At 41.0% G+C, this 14,726-nt stretch overlaps 1 protein-coding gene across 5 annotated transcripts in view; it reads right to left on the reverse strand.

Moving 5' to 3' along the window:
• ARHGEF10 (Rho guanine nucleotide exchange factor 10) overlaps positions 1-14,726 on the reverse strand; it is a 114,383-nt gene that overhangs the window by 45,302 nt on the left and 54,355 nt on the right. For all 5 annotated transcript variants that reach the window (XR_006413513.1, XM_044417807.1, XM_044417789.1 and 2 more), the window contains 4 exons: positions 13,736-13,828; positions 11,252-11,422; positions 9,523-9,668; positions 6,459-6,631 (listed from right to left, as the gene is read on the reverse strand). Coding sequence is in view for 4 of the 5 variants with exons in the window: in XM_044417807.1 (XP_044273742.1) it covers positions 6,459-6,631; positions 9,523-9,668; positions 11,252-11,422; positions 13,736-13,828 (583 nt within the window). In the remaining variant the exon portion in view is untranslated. The remainder of the gene's footprint in view (positions 1-6,458; positions 6,632-9,522; positions 9,669-11,251; positions 11,423-13,735; positions 13,829-14,726) is intronic.

Consider the following 14,726-nt stretch of genomic DNA (forward strand, 5'->3'; position numbering starts at 1 on the left):
CAATGGGTATACTCTATGTTGGACTAACACTGGGTAAAGCCCAGTCTTCCCTATTATGCTGAGATAGATTTGTTTCTATTTAAGTTATAGTAATTCTCTCTCTCTCTCTTTGTGTGTGTGTGTTTTAGCAAATGGACATTCTGTGCAGGTCTCTTTCTTTTGCCCTCTTCTTTTAGTGATGCACTTCCTGGTTTTTGGAGCACATGGTGCCACCCTCAGTGCTCCTGTTTTCTCTTTAAAGGGCCATCAAGTCTGTGTGATTTTTCATAGTTGCACCTACACACAATCATTGCATTGCCACCCAGCACTGATGTAAGCCCCTTCAGATCACTAATAATGCTCCAAGAGCAAGGAGCATATTATCTACATTAAGCATTTAAATTTGACTTGTTAATAGATTTAACAAACTTCCTGTTAATAGATTTGGCAATTAACACTCATGTGCTAAATACAATGGATGCAAGGGGAAGAAAAGGTTTTCCTGACAATATACAGTATTACTAAGATTATAATACTGAGAAGACACAAAGCCAATTGTAGGCTTGAAGGTGATGTCAGTTGTGAATAATACTGTGAGGGATGGCAGGGCAAGATGGGACAAGGCAGCTACAGTTCTTGCAAGGACAAGAATGCACGTCTCGATTCCGCCCACCGAGCCATCTGCTTGTAATCAAGCCACATAATGAAACATGTAAGAATTCCGTGCTGCGAGGATGAAGAAATTAAATGGATGGGATGTGAAAGACTATCACAGGCCTGTAGCTCACATATAGGAAAAGGTATTTATACATTAAAAATAGCTATGTATGAAAAAACAAGGCAACTGCTATGAATTTGTGGACTGGGGAATGAACAGCTGCACAAAAAATACCATATATCCAAAATTTAATCAGCTGAGCATCAAATACAGATTCATATCTACCTTGATTTTGACCAAAACGTAGGATGAGTACCAGGAACTTGGCTAGGTACCTAAACATCTGAGTATCAGCTCATGCCCACAGGGCAATAACAATGAACATTTTCATATGTTAATATACATTTCTTCTAAAGACTTTGCATGTGTCTTTAAAGGACCTTGTCTCCTAAGGACATACCTATTCCTAAAAAGGGGCACATGGAAAGGGGAGTGAGGGCATTCATTTCAGAAAAATACCTGAAGGAGGCACACACTGCTAAGGGATGATCAACATAACCAAGAAAAGTGAGTAGCACAGCCTTCCTGAGACTGTTCTACTTCAAAATGTAAATAGCATCTGCCCAAATAAATACCACCCCCCTGCACAGTCAAAAGACCACTGACTGAAAAAACTGATTGGTTGAATCATAGAATAGTAGAGTTGGAAGGGGCCATGAAGGCCATTGAGTCCAACCCCCTGCTATTGCAGGACACCACGTTACACCACTCCACTCAGATGGCTCTCCAGTTTCTTTTCGAATTTGTCCAGTGTGGGAGAGCCCACCACCTCTCGAGGCAGCTGGATTCACTGTTGTAGTGCTCTGACAGCAAGGAAGCTTTTCTGATGTCCAGCCTGAATCTGGGTTGTCGCAACTTGGATTATTCCGTGTCCTACACTCTGGCATCAGCAAGAAGAGATCTTGCCCTTCTTTGTGACAGCCTTTAACCCTAATCCTTACCTTAGTGTGCTAGTTTCCTAAGTGCAAGAAAATGTGGGTGTATACGTGTACGTGTGAGCATGCATTAGCAACATTCAGCCATGTGATTCAATATAATTCCAGGAAGTGACAAGACACTTCTAAATGGGAAGCTCTTCTCTAAGAATATGGAACTTAAAATTTTTGGAACTCGCATTTCACTATATCCATTGCATTATAAAGTCTTCTTGATTTTATCCATGCAAGAGCTTACCTAAAACCAGATTCAGGACAGGTTCAGATTTATGCTATGTGTTCCTGAAATGCTTTAACATACTGTTTACTTTTTAAAAATATAAGTCAGAAAACGCAGCAGCCTGCAGTGTGTTCATTGCATGCACACCCACATGGGAGTATGCACACAAATGCACGCACGCACACAACAACATACAGACACCAGCAGAACACCTTGTGCCAGTGACATGCATGCTGGATGACCATGCAAACAGCCTTGAGCTTGAATGAAAGCTGCACAAAAACTTAGTTTCAGAAGAGTTTCTGGACTATTGTTTGCACTGGGCATAAAGCTGTATAAGTCTGCTTTTCTGGATAAATGATTTTTATGTTTCTATTTTTACAGTACATGTCAGAAATGTATGTCCATGTATCTACCACTAATTGTACAGACTGTCTCTCCAGTTCCCATGCTGCTGTCTTTCCCCTCCTGCCACTCCCAAACCTATGCACCATGGCTTAGTAAAGAATATATCAGCTTTTCACTCTATCAAGCATCTGCAAGCCCTCTTTTTCGTTAAAAAGCCAGCAGCTCCAGTCTATAAAATAAACAAACCAAAAATCCTCCCCGGACTTAGCTAAAGAGAAAGCAAAGCTTCAGCAGAGATTTAGATGTCGATTTCCAACTCCCTGGCCTTATAAATTCATTTTTCAATGTTAAAACCAGTGGTAAAGTAAATGAGGTTTATTTTTAGCTCTTGCTGCTCCACAAACTTCCTGCACATTTTGTTATATAAGTGAACCTCTTTACATCTGCACCCCCCTCAACAACAGTCATTTCAGTTGGCTTTCACTGTTTCCATGGCTACTGCTGGAAGCTTCTTCCCACCCCCATAACAACCGTTCAACAAGCAAACTGGATGCAGAAGGATGAGACCATGGGAAGCTCTGGTTTTCGCTTTGCTTGGTAAAGCTAGCTAAGTTTCATGGTTTTCTTTCACAATAAGGTTGGGTGCCGCATTGGAAAGAGACATGGATGCAGAGTACAAAGGGAATGAGGAATCAGAGAATTTACATATTAGCTAACTTTATGACATTATTTAAAGAGAAATCAAATTATATTTACTTCGATTTAATAGACAGAGGCTTTCCCTCCCTAATATCAGCCCTATTTAGAATAGATTCATTGTATGAATAGACTTAGACTAACATTGGATACAACCCAAGGATTCTGGAAATGAAATAATGTTTTAAACACAGAAATGTAAGCATCATTTTATACTAATCTGACATCTCACACTTGGGATGCAGCAAAGTGGAAAATCACTGCAAAAAAATGCTAAATCAGATTTTCTAATAACATGGTCATGTTTAAAGTTTCTTTACTTTAAGAATTTTACTTTACTTTACTTTGAGAATTTTATCCTCAAGTGGAGTCTGTGTGCATGAGCATCATTCCCACCAGAGACACGCAGAAGCACTGTGCAATTGCAGGATGTATGAACATAAAGCATTTTTGTCTCATGTTTGGAAGGGAAAGATGAGAACAGTAATATCTACTTAAATTAGATTGGAATGACATGTACCAAAAGGCTATGGAAAGCGATTCTGCTCGAACATAATTGTACATTATTGTACTGCCAAGCACTTTGTACCCTGAAAATTAAGTTGGAGGAACATTATTTTATACAATATAAAATAAAGCTAACGCCCAATAGCCGAAGTCATCTTGATTTTTTACACATGCAACACTGATGGTGGGTTTAAAATGAATCACTAAAAATATTAGTATTGGATTATCTGAGAGAACAATAATATTGTATTATTCCAAGGTCAGGAAAGAAGCAGCTTTGTATCCAGCAGTAAAATCTTGGACATTTAAGCTGGTCATATGGGTTGGATTAAAAAGAAAAATTAAACAAGACCACTGCATTCCTTATTATATGACAAAGGTAAAGCCTCCATCTTAATATGTATATTAAGATGTATATACATCTTAATATGTATATACATATATGTATATACATATATACATGTATATATTAATATGTATATGCCATCAAGGCATGCATAATGCCTTAACAAGGCATGCCTTAACTATCTGACAATTTTCTGACTTCATGGAACATGAAGAACCCTAATCCATACAAAGAAGACTGAGCCAAATGAACCCTTCATCACAATAAATTCGTGATGCCGCAAGTGACCTTAGAAAGTGTAAGCCAGTAAGAGCAGTCAACTGTGAGATGTGGCAAACAGCACAGGCTGCTCCTATTCCCGCAGAACCATCACAACAGTAGGATGTCTTGTGTTTTGATCTCCCCACAAAATACTCATTCCAATTAAAAAGAAAGAAAGCTAAATGATTTATTTCATTATTTCTTTTTAAAGGTAAGAGGATTCAAGAGATTAAACCATGTCCACAGCTAGTTCAGGCAGGATAAACGGTTCTTACAGATTGCACTGAAAAGGGAAAATCAAGTCACTGTTATCACTGTAATTCTCTTTGTTCATCACCGGAACGTAGATTGGCATCCTTCTGTGGCACATTAATTCAGCAGGACAGTTTTCATGTGTGCTGCCTTTTTACTAAAATCAGGCCAGCTGCCACTGAGCTCTATATGTGCAGTCAGCTCCTTAAAAAGCTACTAAACCATTAAATGCAACAAACCTCTCGGTCTCAAAGATGAGCCCAGATAATGCTTTCAATGCCTATCTTTGAACACCCTCACTGATGAGACCTCAACGACCTCTCGTGGAAGCCCATTCCACACCCTCGGGGTCCTAACTGTCAGGAAGTGCTTCCTGGCATCTAAATGGAACCTTGGTGTTCAAACATAGGCTGGACATGCACATGGTGGGCATGTCGTGAGCAGAGCCGGCTGGTGCCGGAGGTCAGACTAGATGGCCTGGGAGGCCCCTTCTGACTTGCTCTGTTTCTATGTTTCACACTGAAAGTGCTGCAGATGTTCAAGTGGAAGATGATGAGGTTCCATTTAGAACTGGGCAGCAGGTAGCTGTGCTTGCATTTTGCCTACATGATGACCCAACACAGAGCAATCTGGTATCCGAGTCCAGAATGTGACGCTTTTGGGCCAGGGTTCATATTGCTTTGGTCTGAATCACTGGAGGATTTCCTCTAGCTTCCCTAACAGTCATTCTCTTGGCACCCAGTAGAGAACATGGGCAAGAACTGGGTCTCTGGATGACAGAAGCAGTGCCTTGTGATCAGTAGCAATAATGAATGGTCAGCCAGATGTCACAGAATTCCTTGGCACTGGGAATAGAGATGAGTGACAGATGCGAACCGGGTATTTTTGCTCACTGTACTATTTCCTACAGATTTAGAACTGTAAACTATAAAGTTTTGTTTTAGAGTACAGAACCTCTGAAAAGCAGTTAGCAATAAATTCTCCTGCATCACTCTAGCATTTGGCAGAATTATCCTAAAAGTAAAATGGAATATACTTCTGGGGTCAGCTAAGCAGTAACCATATTACAGCTGTAGCTCTTGACTCAAAGGTGGAAAGTTGGGTTTTGTTCAGGAGAGGAACAAATGGAGATATGGGAAATGCAAGCGAAAGACACAAATGAGAAACTCCTCACAAGATTTAAGACTTCCTATTTTAAATTCACTTTTATAAAGCTGTAAACCATCCCCATGGCTGTCCCAGAAAAGGTAATCCTTTTCTAAATGCAATTAGAACTATTTCCTTCCACCCCTTCTCAAATCTAGCTGCTAAGGATAGCTGAAATAATAAAGTGGTTGGAACTTTTTCCTTACAAATAAAGCCTAATGATGTAGAAAAACTGGAGAGAAATGTGCATTTCAGAATAACAGTTACTCAGCATCACCCAGTAGAACTGATTAGAAGTGAGTTCAGGACTAATAATGTATAATAAACTTTAGGAAGTCACTATTACAAGATGTGGTGATACCACATCAATCCTAAGCAAATTATTGGAGGCTAGTATCCATTGGCAGACCTGTTCATATATTCCCTAGGGTGAAATGCAGAAAGTCTAGGGGTCCCTGATTACCCAGATGGCCTGAAAAGTCACATGGAATATCTATGCTAGACATCCCAACAGGGACCCCCCCCCTTTTTTTTTTGGTTACTTTAAAGCAGCCAAGGCGTGGGGGTGGGAGTTGCTAATTCGATCAGGGAAGAGGGATCATTTCATTTCTGCAAATCTAAATTCCCTTCCGATGCTACTCTTTACATTTCCTCCAACAGGATGAGCTGCATTGTCCAATAGCAGTAAACTTTTTGGTCAGAATTCAAGCGTTTAACTTTCTGTTACGCTCCTTAAAAGAAAGGTGTGCATCAGACATAATTTGCAATTACTCTGTGGAACTTTTGGTTCAGTGATGACTTCCAATCCCAGTCTGGTGTTAAAAAGTGTTTGTAGTTTTCATACAAGAAACACTGCATGTCATTGCATGAGGCCTGTAAGATCACCCTTTCTAAGCATTAGTCCTAGGAACATTATGCTTTCTAAAAACCAACACAAAGAGCATAGTGTATGCCATGCTAAGACTGCATGCTAATGCAAAAGTCTCATTGAACACTCCAAGCTCACTTACAATGAGTTGTAGCCATGAATAATTATTGACCGATACTTACTTGGCTTGGCATTAGCAACTATATTCTCTGATGGATGCTGTGAAGAAAACCTGCAGTTCTCATCTTGACCCTCGCTGCTCCCATACTCAATGACATCTACATGCCCAAGGGGCACGCTCCATTTTAATAAGTATCTTTGGCCAGTCACGATGCCACTACTTTCATGGGAAGAGCTGGAAGAAGGCCACAAGAGAATGTGCTAAATTAGGAAATCCATTTTATCACAGGATCAGAGAACAGTGGAGTTGGAAGAGACCCAATAAGGCCAGCAGGTCAACTGTTCATCTCGGTGAAGAACTCCAGGTTAAACCATCCTCAACACATAGCAGTCCAGCTGCATTTTTAATACAAGCAATGTGAGAGAGCTCACAACCTCCTTAGGAAATTGGCTCTATTGTTGTATTGCTTTGACAGTGATGAAGTTTTTCCTGATGTTCAGCCAGGCTTCCTGTAAGTTGACCCCTAATTCCGTATCCTATGCTCTGGGATGACCGAGAACAGATCCTGGTCCTCAGGCTTTTCCAGATTGTCTACACTGCCCAGTATGCCCAGCACTCAAGTTGAAGCCTAACCAGTGCTGAGGGGAACCGGTTCTTCATATATCCAGCATTTCAACCCAGGTAAATGCTTTTCCATTTCATAGGTGACTCCACATTTTATCATTTCTAATGCTGTAATTGTATACATACTTGCAAGCGTAAGCCCCACTGAACTCAGTGGAACTTAGTTCTAAGAAAACATTTATTAAAGTGCATTATAAATCTCTTCATCTGAGATGAGAGATCTGTAATTTAACAACAAAATCACAAAGTAAGCTGAAAATTGAAGGAAAGAGTTTTCTTTGCTTAAAAAAACGTTTCCTGATGATGTTCCACTATTTTTAAGCTGTTTCCCTAACAACAATAAAATCTTTCCAAAGAAAAAGTTGGTTTTTTTCTAATTAAAGGACAGCATGCTATCCTCCAAAAGGAAAAAGCAGGTTTGCAGTCTTCCCTTCTCTCTCCCTCTGTCCCGCAGGGCAACCTATTTTCAGGAAACACCTTGTGGAACAAGTCTGAGATCTTGGTCATATGTTGCTTCTAAGCTTCCATAAAAAACACTTACCTCAGAATATGTGTATAAAATACTCTCAACTCACATAAAACATGGGGAAGGGGAGGTCAACAAATATCTCTTTGTTTTTATTACAAGCACATGGCATGGCCTTACATTCTCGGGGGCAGGGCTGAGGGAACAGCTTGGAGAAATCATAATCCCATATATCACATATGATCATTGTTTGGAAGACCTTCAGTCACTGCTGCTTGATATGTTAACTTTTTCTGTTAGCATTTGATAAACAGAGACTTGGTTCTGACACATTAACAATCCATGACTCGTTAACCATCAACAGCCCATGGTTTGTTGTTGAGTTGTGAACTGTGGGTAGTTCATCATGGTTTATTTCTGCATTGGCTTCGGTCAACATGATAACCCATTGTTCAATAACAATCCACAGTTTAACAACAGTCTGAACTCAGTAAGTGACTGACACTGTAAGTAAATAGGCTTGAGCCAATGCACATGATACAGTTCCAGTATTACTACTACTGAAGAGAGTTTCTCTGTGGCAAAAGATTCACCCAGCCTACATCATGCAACCTGCTCCCCAGATTCTGGTTCTCACTGAAAGGTTTCATACAACATGTTAAGCTATCATCACTTTGAAGGCACAGTGGCTTAACATGTTGTCTGAACCCACCATGTCTTCTGTGGGGTGGCTTCTTTGTGGCTACAAAGTCACTCCAACAAGCCATGGCTTGTTGTAGGGTTCTATAGCTACCTTTGGGCTTCCTGGATCATCTAAACCCAGATGACATAACAAGTCCAGGTGTAGTCCAAAACACTTTAGAGCAACCTGGCAAGAGTGGCATTAAGGATTGTCACTCTGGTCAATTATCTCTAGCAGCTGAACTGACGTGCCCAAGTGGCACTGGGTGTGGCTGTCAGATGTTCCACAGAGTCATGTGTAATCAAGGAAATGTTCAGAGTTAGATCATGGGGATGAGCTGAATGTGCTATGGTGAAGACAGAGATGAGAGCAAGCACCAAAGCCTTTCTGACACACCTTTAAACTGTGAATTGAGAAGACAAAACCTAGAGTATAAATCCTACTGTAATTGCAACTGCTTGTTGCCACTGTCTTCAAAGGAATTTAATAATATATGCATGTATGTGTGTTTGGAACATAAAGCTTCAAATATGAAACAGCTGCACTTTGAATAAAGGACATACATCTGAGAGAGCATGTTTAAAATCAGATATAAAGCCATACACTATGAAACACACATATTATCATTTTTATGTACATCCGTGTGTGTGTGGGTGTGTGTGTTTAATGGCACCAAAGCCATGCCCCATTATCATCATGCATTTTTCACCTGTTGGTGAAAAATGGAAAGCAGTATGTGAAAGGGGAGAAGAAGCCCAGCTGTGTATGAAAACTCTTGCAGATGGAGTAAGTAATTTGTTGCATCACACAAATGTTTTTGCAATTCTGCCCTTTGTAGAATGAACACTGGTAACCTATTTTAAAGATGAAATATGTAAAGGTCAGAACTTCTATGCCAGAAGTGGCAGCAGAACTTACCACCTGCCCAATTCAAAATGTGGATCACTACAAAGCAAACAACTGCAAATAAAAGGTACTTTCTAATCCACATTCCTTCAAAGCTCAAACAGTTCACAAAGAGTTAGGTCTGCACAGAAAATGAAGGCAACTTGGTTCAACAGTACATTCATCCAGATCAACTAGCCACTGGTCTCCAGGGACTCAGGAGGAAGCCTCCTTGAGTCCACAATCAGTTCACACAGACACTAAATATGGGACCTTCTTCAAAGAAAGCATATGTTGTACAAGTGAGTTGGGGCTCCAGACCATACTCACAGTCTCGGCAGAACATAAAGCCACATAGCAGAACACAATTACTGTATGTGAAAATGAATGCTTCCGACCAGCATTAAGGATCGCTCTCATCTTGGGTTCTCAAGCAAGCATTTTAGAGAAAAGAACCTGGAGCCTTACCGGACATTCACAGTAGCACACATTAATACGTCATTTAGCATGAACAGCCGTCGTTCTTTGGTTTTGACAATTTCTCCTTTGTCATTATAAACAGTTTCAAGCATGTCGTCAGTTCGGATGAGGTATCTGTTCCCACTGCTGAGTAACTAAGTTTAAGAAAGAAAACAGAACAAATTTATCCTACTCATGACATACAAGTGCAACTTTAGTGCTTGAAAACATGAATCGGTATCAAGTGTGACTATCCCTTTGGTCATCTTTGGTGTATGACTGTTTTTGAGGAAATCACATCATTTCCATCAAAAGCCTCTATGAAATTCTCCTTTCTGAAATTATTCTGTCTTTGTCATCACCTACTGTCTTTCAATACCAGGGCAGCTTATTTTATATTGGTATTTTTGTATTTTTAACTTAATGTTTATATTTTTTTTAATTTAATGTTATAATTATTTTTTAACTTATTGTTGTAAGCCGCCCCGAGGCTCCGGCGAATGGGGTGGCATAAAAATGTTTTAATAAATAAATAAATAAATACTTTGAGAATGGAAAAAAGAGGTGTTGGTTCCAAATCCCGGCCCTTTCAGTAGGGGGCTATTAACTCCCTTTGCCACAGAAAACACTTCCTCTGTAGCCTTCTTTTCCTTAGGCTGGCAACCCCAACTTTGTGACTCTACAGTTGTTGATTCCTACTATCATGTCTTATTAAGGCAAAACTAATGCGGGCACAAAGAATTTTCAGCCTTTGAAAGGGTGAAAGAAAAATGACTGGGTCCACATGGCACAAAAAACCCTAATCAGCCATGGCAGGTTGTTATGTGGAACAAACCTGGACTGCTTTCCGCAGGGTTTTCATTGTTGTTATTGTTATTACATTTATATGCCACCTTGCTTCCTTTTGCAAGAAATCTAAGCTGGCTTACATTACCTTACCTGTGCCAACACCAGTGATAGCCACTCCACCAATGCCCAAGCATTTGGAGTAACTGTCACTGGCTTATAACCCTTAAAAAATGGGTGGCACAAACATGCACAACTTTGAGTATAGCTTTAAAATTATTCTTTTTCTGACCTTTCACAGAGATAGGTAGATAGGTAGACAGATAGATAAAGATTGATTGATTGATTGATATAGATATAGATATATACACAGCTCCCCAAATATGCAGACTTGCTTGGCCAGTGCCTTGGTAAATATTAACAATGAAGTCTACATATATTTCCCTGCTCAAAAGAAGTTGTCAAATTTTCCAGATTGTTGTAGAGGAAAAAAAACCATTATGTTTATGCTGTGGTAGTGAATTGCACAGTTGAGAAAAGATCTGTGTGAAGTATGTCCTTTGATCAGTCCTGGATAACCTATCATTTAGCTTCATTGGGTAGTCCAGAGGTTCTGGTATTATGACAGTATTACCCTTTTTCTCCAAGTCGTGCATAATTTGTCCTCTCTTACTTGCCCTTTTCATAAGCTACTGTTGTTACTTGGCATCTAGGCATCCCTGACTTAAGGCAACCCTCTGAATGCACACTCCTTGACAGCACAGCTCAGCTCTTGCAAGCTCAAGACTGTGGCTTCCTTTATGGAATCAGTCCATCTCAAAGTTGGTCTTCCCTCTTCTTCTTAATAAAATAAAATAAAATGCCCACTTGCCCAATGTGCAAAGACCCTGCTTTGTCTAATCAATTTCCTCTGCCAGAGAAATCAGGAAGGAGCAAATAATATGATCCCAACCTTGTTCAGATAACGTTCATTCATGGCTTTTGCTATTTGCTTTATTTCGCAACGCTGATCTGCATCCCTTTTCCTTTCATTGAGCTTCTCTGCCAACGTCTCAAGCTCTGTGAGTGCCATCTGCAGAGGCAGCCTGTCAGGGTGGCCTTTGGTAGTGTTCTTCAACATATCCTTGAAGAGATCAAAAAGAAATGAATAAAAAAGCAGAATTGTCATGGCATGTTTCCAACTTAATTCAAGATGCTGCTTTTCTAGATTGCGATATACCCAGAAGGTCATCTCAACCTTTCCATCCTATCACCACCCCATTTACTTCTACTAGTATTATCCACCTGACCATGCAAGTGGCATGTCAAGAAGGTACACAGAGAAGCACTGTCTGTACCCCACATTTTCAGAGTGCCTCGTTCTTACATGCAGACTGTCAGAGTCCAAGATGTGTTCTTGGACTTGCAGCTGTTCACATCAACTGGCTTGTTTAAGGGGAGCTTCTCTGTTCATCTGGACCCAGGATCACCATTTTACCACTACTGGCATGGAAACACCAGAGAGGCCCCTGACGAGGGTGGCTGCAGAAATGGTCACTTTTGTCCTTCTGTTTCATCTGCCCTTTGCCTGCTAGCAACAGACACGTAATGGCTTGCTTTATTCCTGTTGGCCAAGTGATGTATCTTTCTCCCTCCCTTTTTGGAAACAGGGAGACAGTGCGAAAATACATGGAAGGAGAATGGAGAAGCCATGACAAAAAGGTTTATTTTCATCTAATAAAAACCTCTGTGGGGACTGGACTGACTGGGAAGTGCCGCAGGTACAGAAATGCAGGTACACCCAGGAGGGGGAAGGACCAACCGATCTCAGGACTACAATGCACTGATCAAGAGGAGGCTGCTGCAGTCCATAAGCAGGAATAAAGAAAGGATGTGGGCTTTGCTTGTGTGGTGAGGGTGCAGCAAGGAGTGTGGAAGCCATGCTGCCCAGGTAACCACATGATCATCTGACTCAAAAGTTGAGTTTGGCTCAAAATTGGTATACTGTCGAAACAGCCCGGCCTGGTTTTTCATCATGTGTATCATGGCCCTGGAGCTGAAGAACTGTCTGATTTCCGAAAGTGAAGAGGAACTAAAGAGCCTCTTGATGCGGGTGAAGGAGGAGAGCGCAAAAGTTGGCTTGAAACTCAACATTAAGAAAACTAAGATCATGGCATCCGGCCCTCTCACTTCCTGGCAAATAGATGGGGAAGAAATGGAGGTAGTGACAGATCTTATTTTCCTGGGCTCCAAGATCACCGCAGACGGGGACTGCAGCCAAGAAATTAAAAGATGCTTGCTACTGGGGAGGAAAGCTATGGCAAATCTAGACAGCATAGTAAAAAGCAGAAACATCACCCTGCCAACAAAAGTGCGTATAGTCAAGGCTATGGTTTTCCCAGTTGCAATGTACGGCTGTGAAAGCTGGACCATAAGGAAGTCTGAGCGCAAAAGGATTGAGGCCTTTGAATTGTGGTGCTGGAGGAGACTCCTGCAAGTCCCTTGGACCGCAAGGCGATCAAACTGGTCAGTCCTAGAGGAGATCAACCTTGACTGCTCTTTAGAAGGCCAGATACTGAAGATGAAACGCAAATACTTTGGCCACCTAATGAGAAGGAAGGACTCCCTGGAGAAGAACCTAATGCTGGGCACAATAGATGGCAAAAGAAGAAGGGGACGGCAGAGGATGAGGTGGCTAGATGGAGTCACTGAGGCAGTTGGTGTGAGCTTAGGTGGACTTCGGGAGATGGTGGAGGACAGGAAGGCCTGGAGGAGTGTTGTCCATGGGGTCGTGATGGGTCAGACACGACTTCGCGACTAACAACAACAACAATAGTCCAGCATGTGCATGACAGAGCAGTACAATCTCGTGCATGCTCATGTATTTGGTAACTATTGGATTGTGAAATGCATAACAATAAAAGGACATATATTCTTAAGGTATTTATGCACTCTTTCTCTGCACACCTTTTGAAAGCAGTTTTCCTTTAGTTACAGGTGAAACAGGGCAGGATTTATAATAATTGTTGATTAAATTCTGACAGGGCCAATGAGAAACAGATGAAACAGCACTGTATTCAGAAACACAGTTGTTCCTATAATAGAAATATATATTTTGATTTACTCAGGACTTACCCAAAGAACTATTAAGTAGCCTCCAATGAACAGTCAGTCAGTGAACAAACTAATTCTAACATAATCATTGTTATCACGATGCTATATGAAAGCAGGGGCTCAGAGACTTATAAGAGAGGAAGAAAGCAAGAAAGCAAACTCAAAAGGCTTATCTACACATGACTCTGTTTTTATGGGAGTCCTATTGGCAACAACATTACAGATACAATCTGCAAAGCCTGAAAGCCCCCTCTGGGGTATGGTCCCAGGTACCTTCCAAGTAACATGCAGTTTGGCTCAAAGGCAATATAGCATCCATTGCATTGTTAATACTATGACTTGCCTGTAGCAGGAGGATGAACTGAGGAAAGCGTTGTATGGGTTTCATCATTAAGCCATAGAGGGTAATTCTATCAGGACTAGATTCTTGGCATTGCTGTAATGAGAAAATCTTAATCGTTTATATATATATTAGTTACACTGATGTTCTCAAAAGGAACCGGGATAACGCGCGTGCCTCTTTCAGCAGGTCTTGTTAAAACCTAGCTTCCTATACTTTGACTTTTCCACATTTTCCTGTGCTACAACCTGGAACTGAAATGGATTTAAGTGGCCTTGCTACCACTTGATGCACAGGAGTGACTCACCTCTGCGAAGATGCAAAATATTTTTCAGTTTGGCACAGACATGCGGTAAGCAAGCGCGACTGGCAAACGAGTGGGGGTGGGGTGAATACTGCTACAACGCACAGCAGTGTAGCTCCGTAATCAATACTGCAGCAAGGCGGCGAGGCTTTCATTGTTACAAAGGATCAGAAGGTCAAGGTAGTTTAGCACAAATTTCTATTAAGCAAGTAGAAGATGCAGATCGGCCCTAATATGGCTACATAAACCCACAGCCAGAAAATGCAAACACAAGCATTTAAACACACACGCATACACATATGTGCAGAGTATAATACTGTTATTTATTTAAATGACTATGCTCAGCTCTTCAGACCAAACAATTTAACATGAGCACTAAATCAGCAAAGGATGCCCTCAGAAAATAGATCTTTAAACAAGATGCAAAGCAAGGTTTAGTTGGACACTTTCGTTTAAAAATAATGAATTATCGCAACCCATGCTGCAATCTGGTGCCACTTATGACAGTTCAATAAGCTGGAACCAAGAGGAATTGGTAGGAGGATGTCCCTTGTGGTGTTCTCGCATCAGCTGCCATCCTAACCTGCTCAGGATTCCATCTCCATCCCTCCAACTCTTTAGCAGCCAAGCCTCAGCAATTGACAGGGGTATTTGGGATCTGGTCTACTACATGGCCGAGGGGCACCCTTG

The sequence above is a fragment of the Varanus komodoensis genome, unplaced genomic scaffold (assembly GCF_004798865.1).
Source record: "Varanus komodoensis strain SLA01 unplaced genomic scaffold, ASM479886v1 scaffold10, whole genome shotgun sequence".
Lineage (NCBI taxonomy): Eukaryota > Metazoa > Chordata > Lepidosauria > Squamata > Varanidae > Varanus > Varanus komodoensis.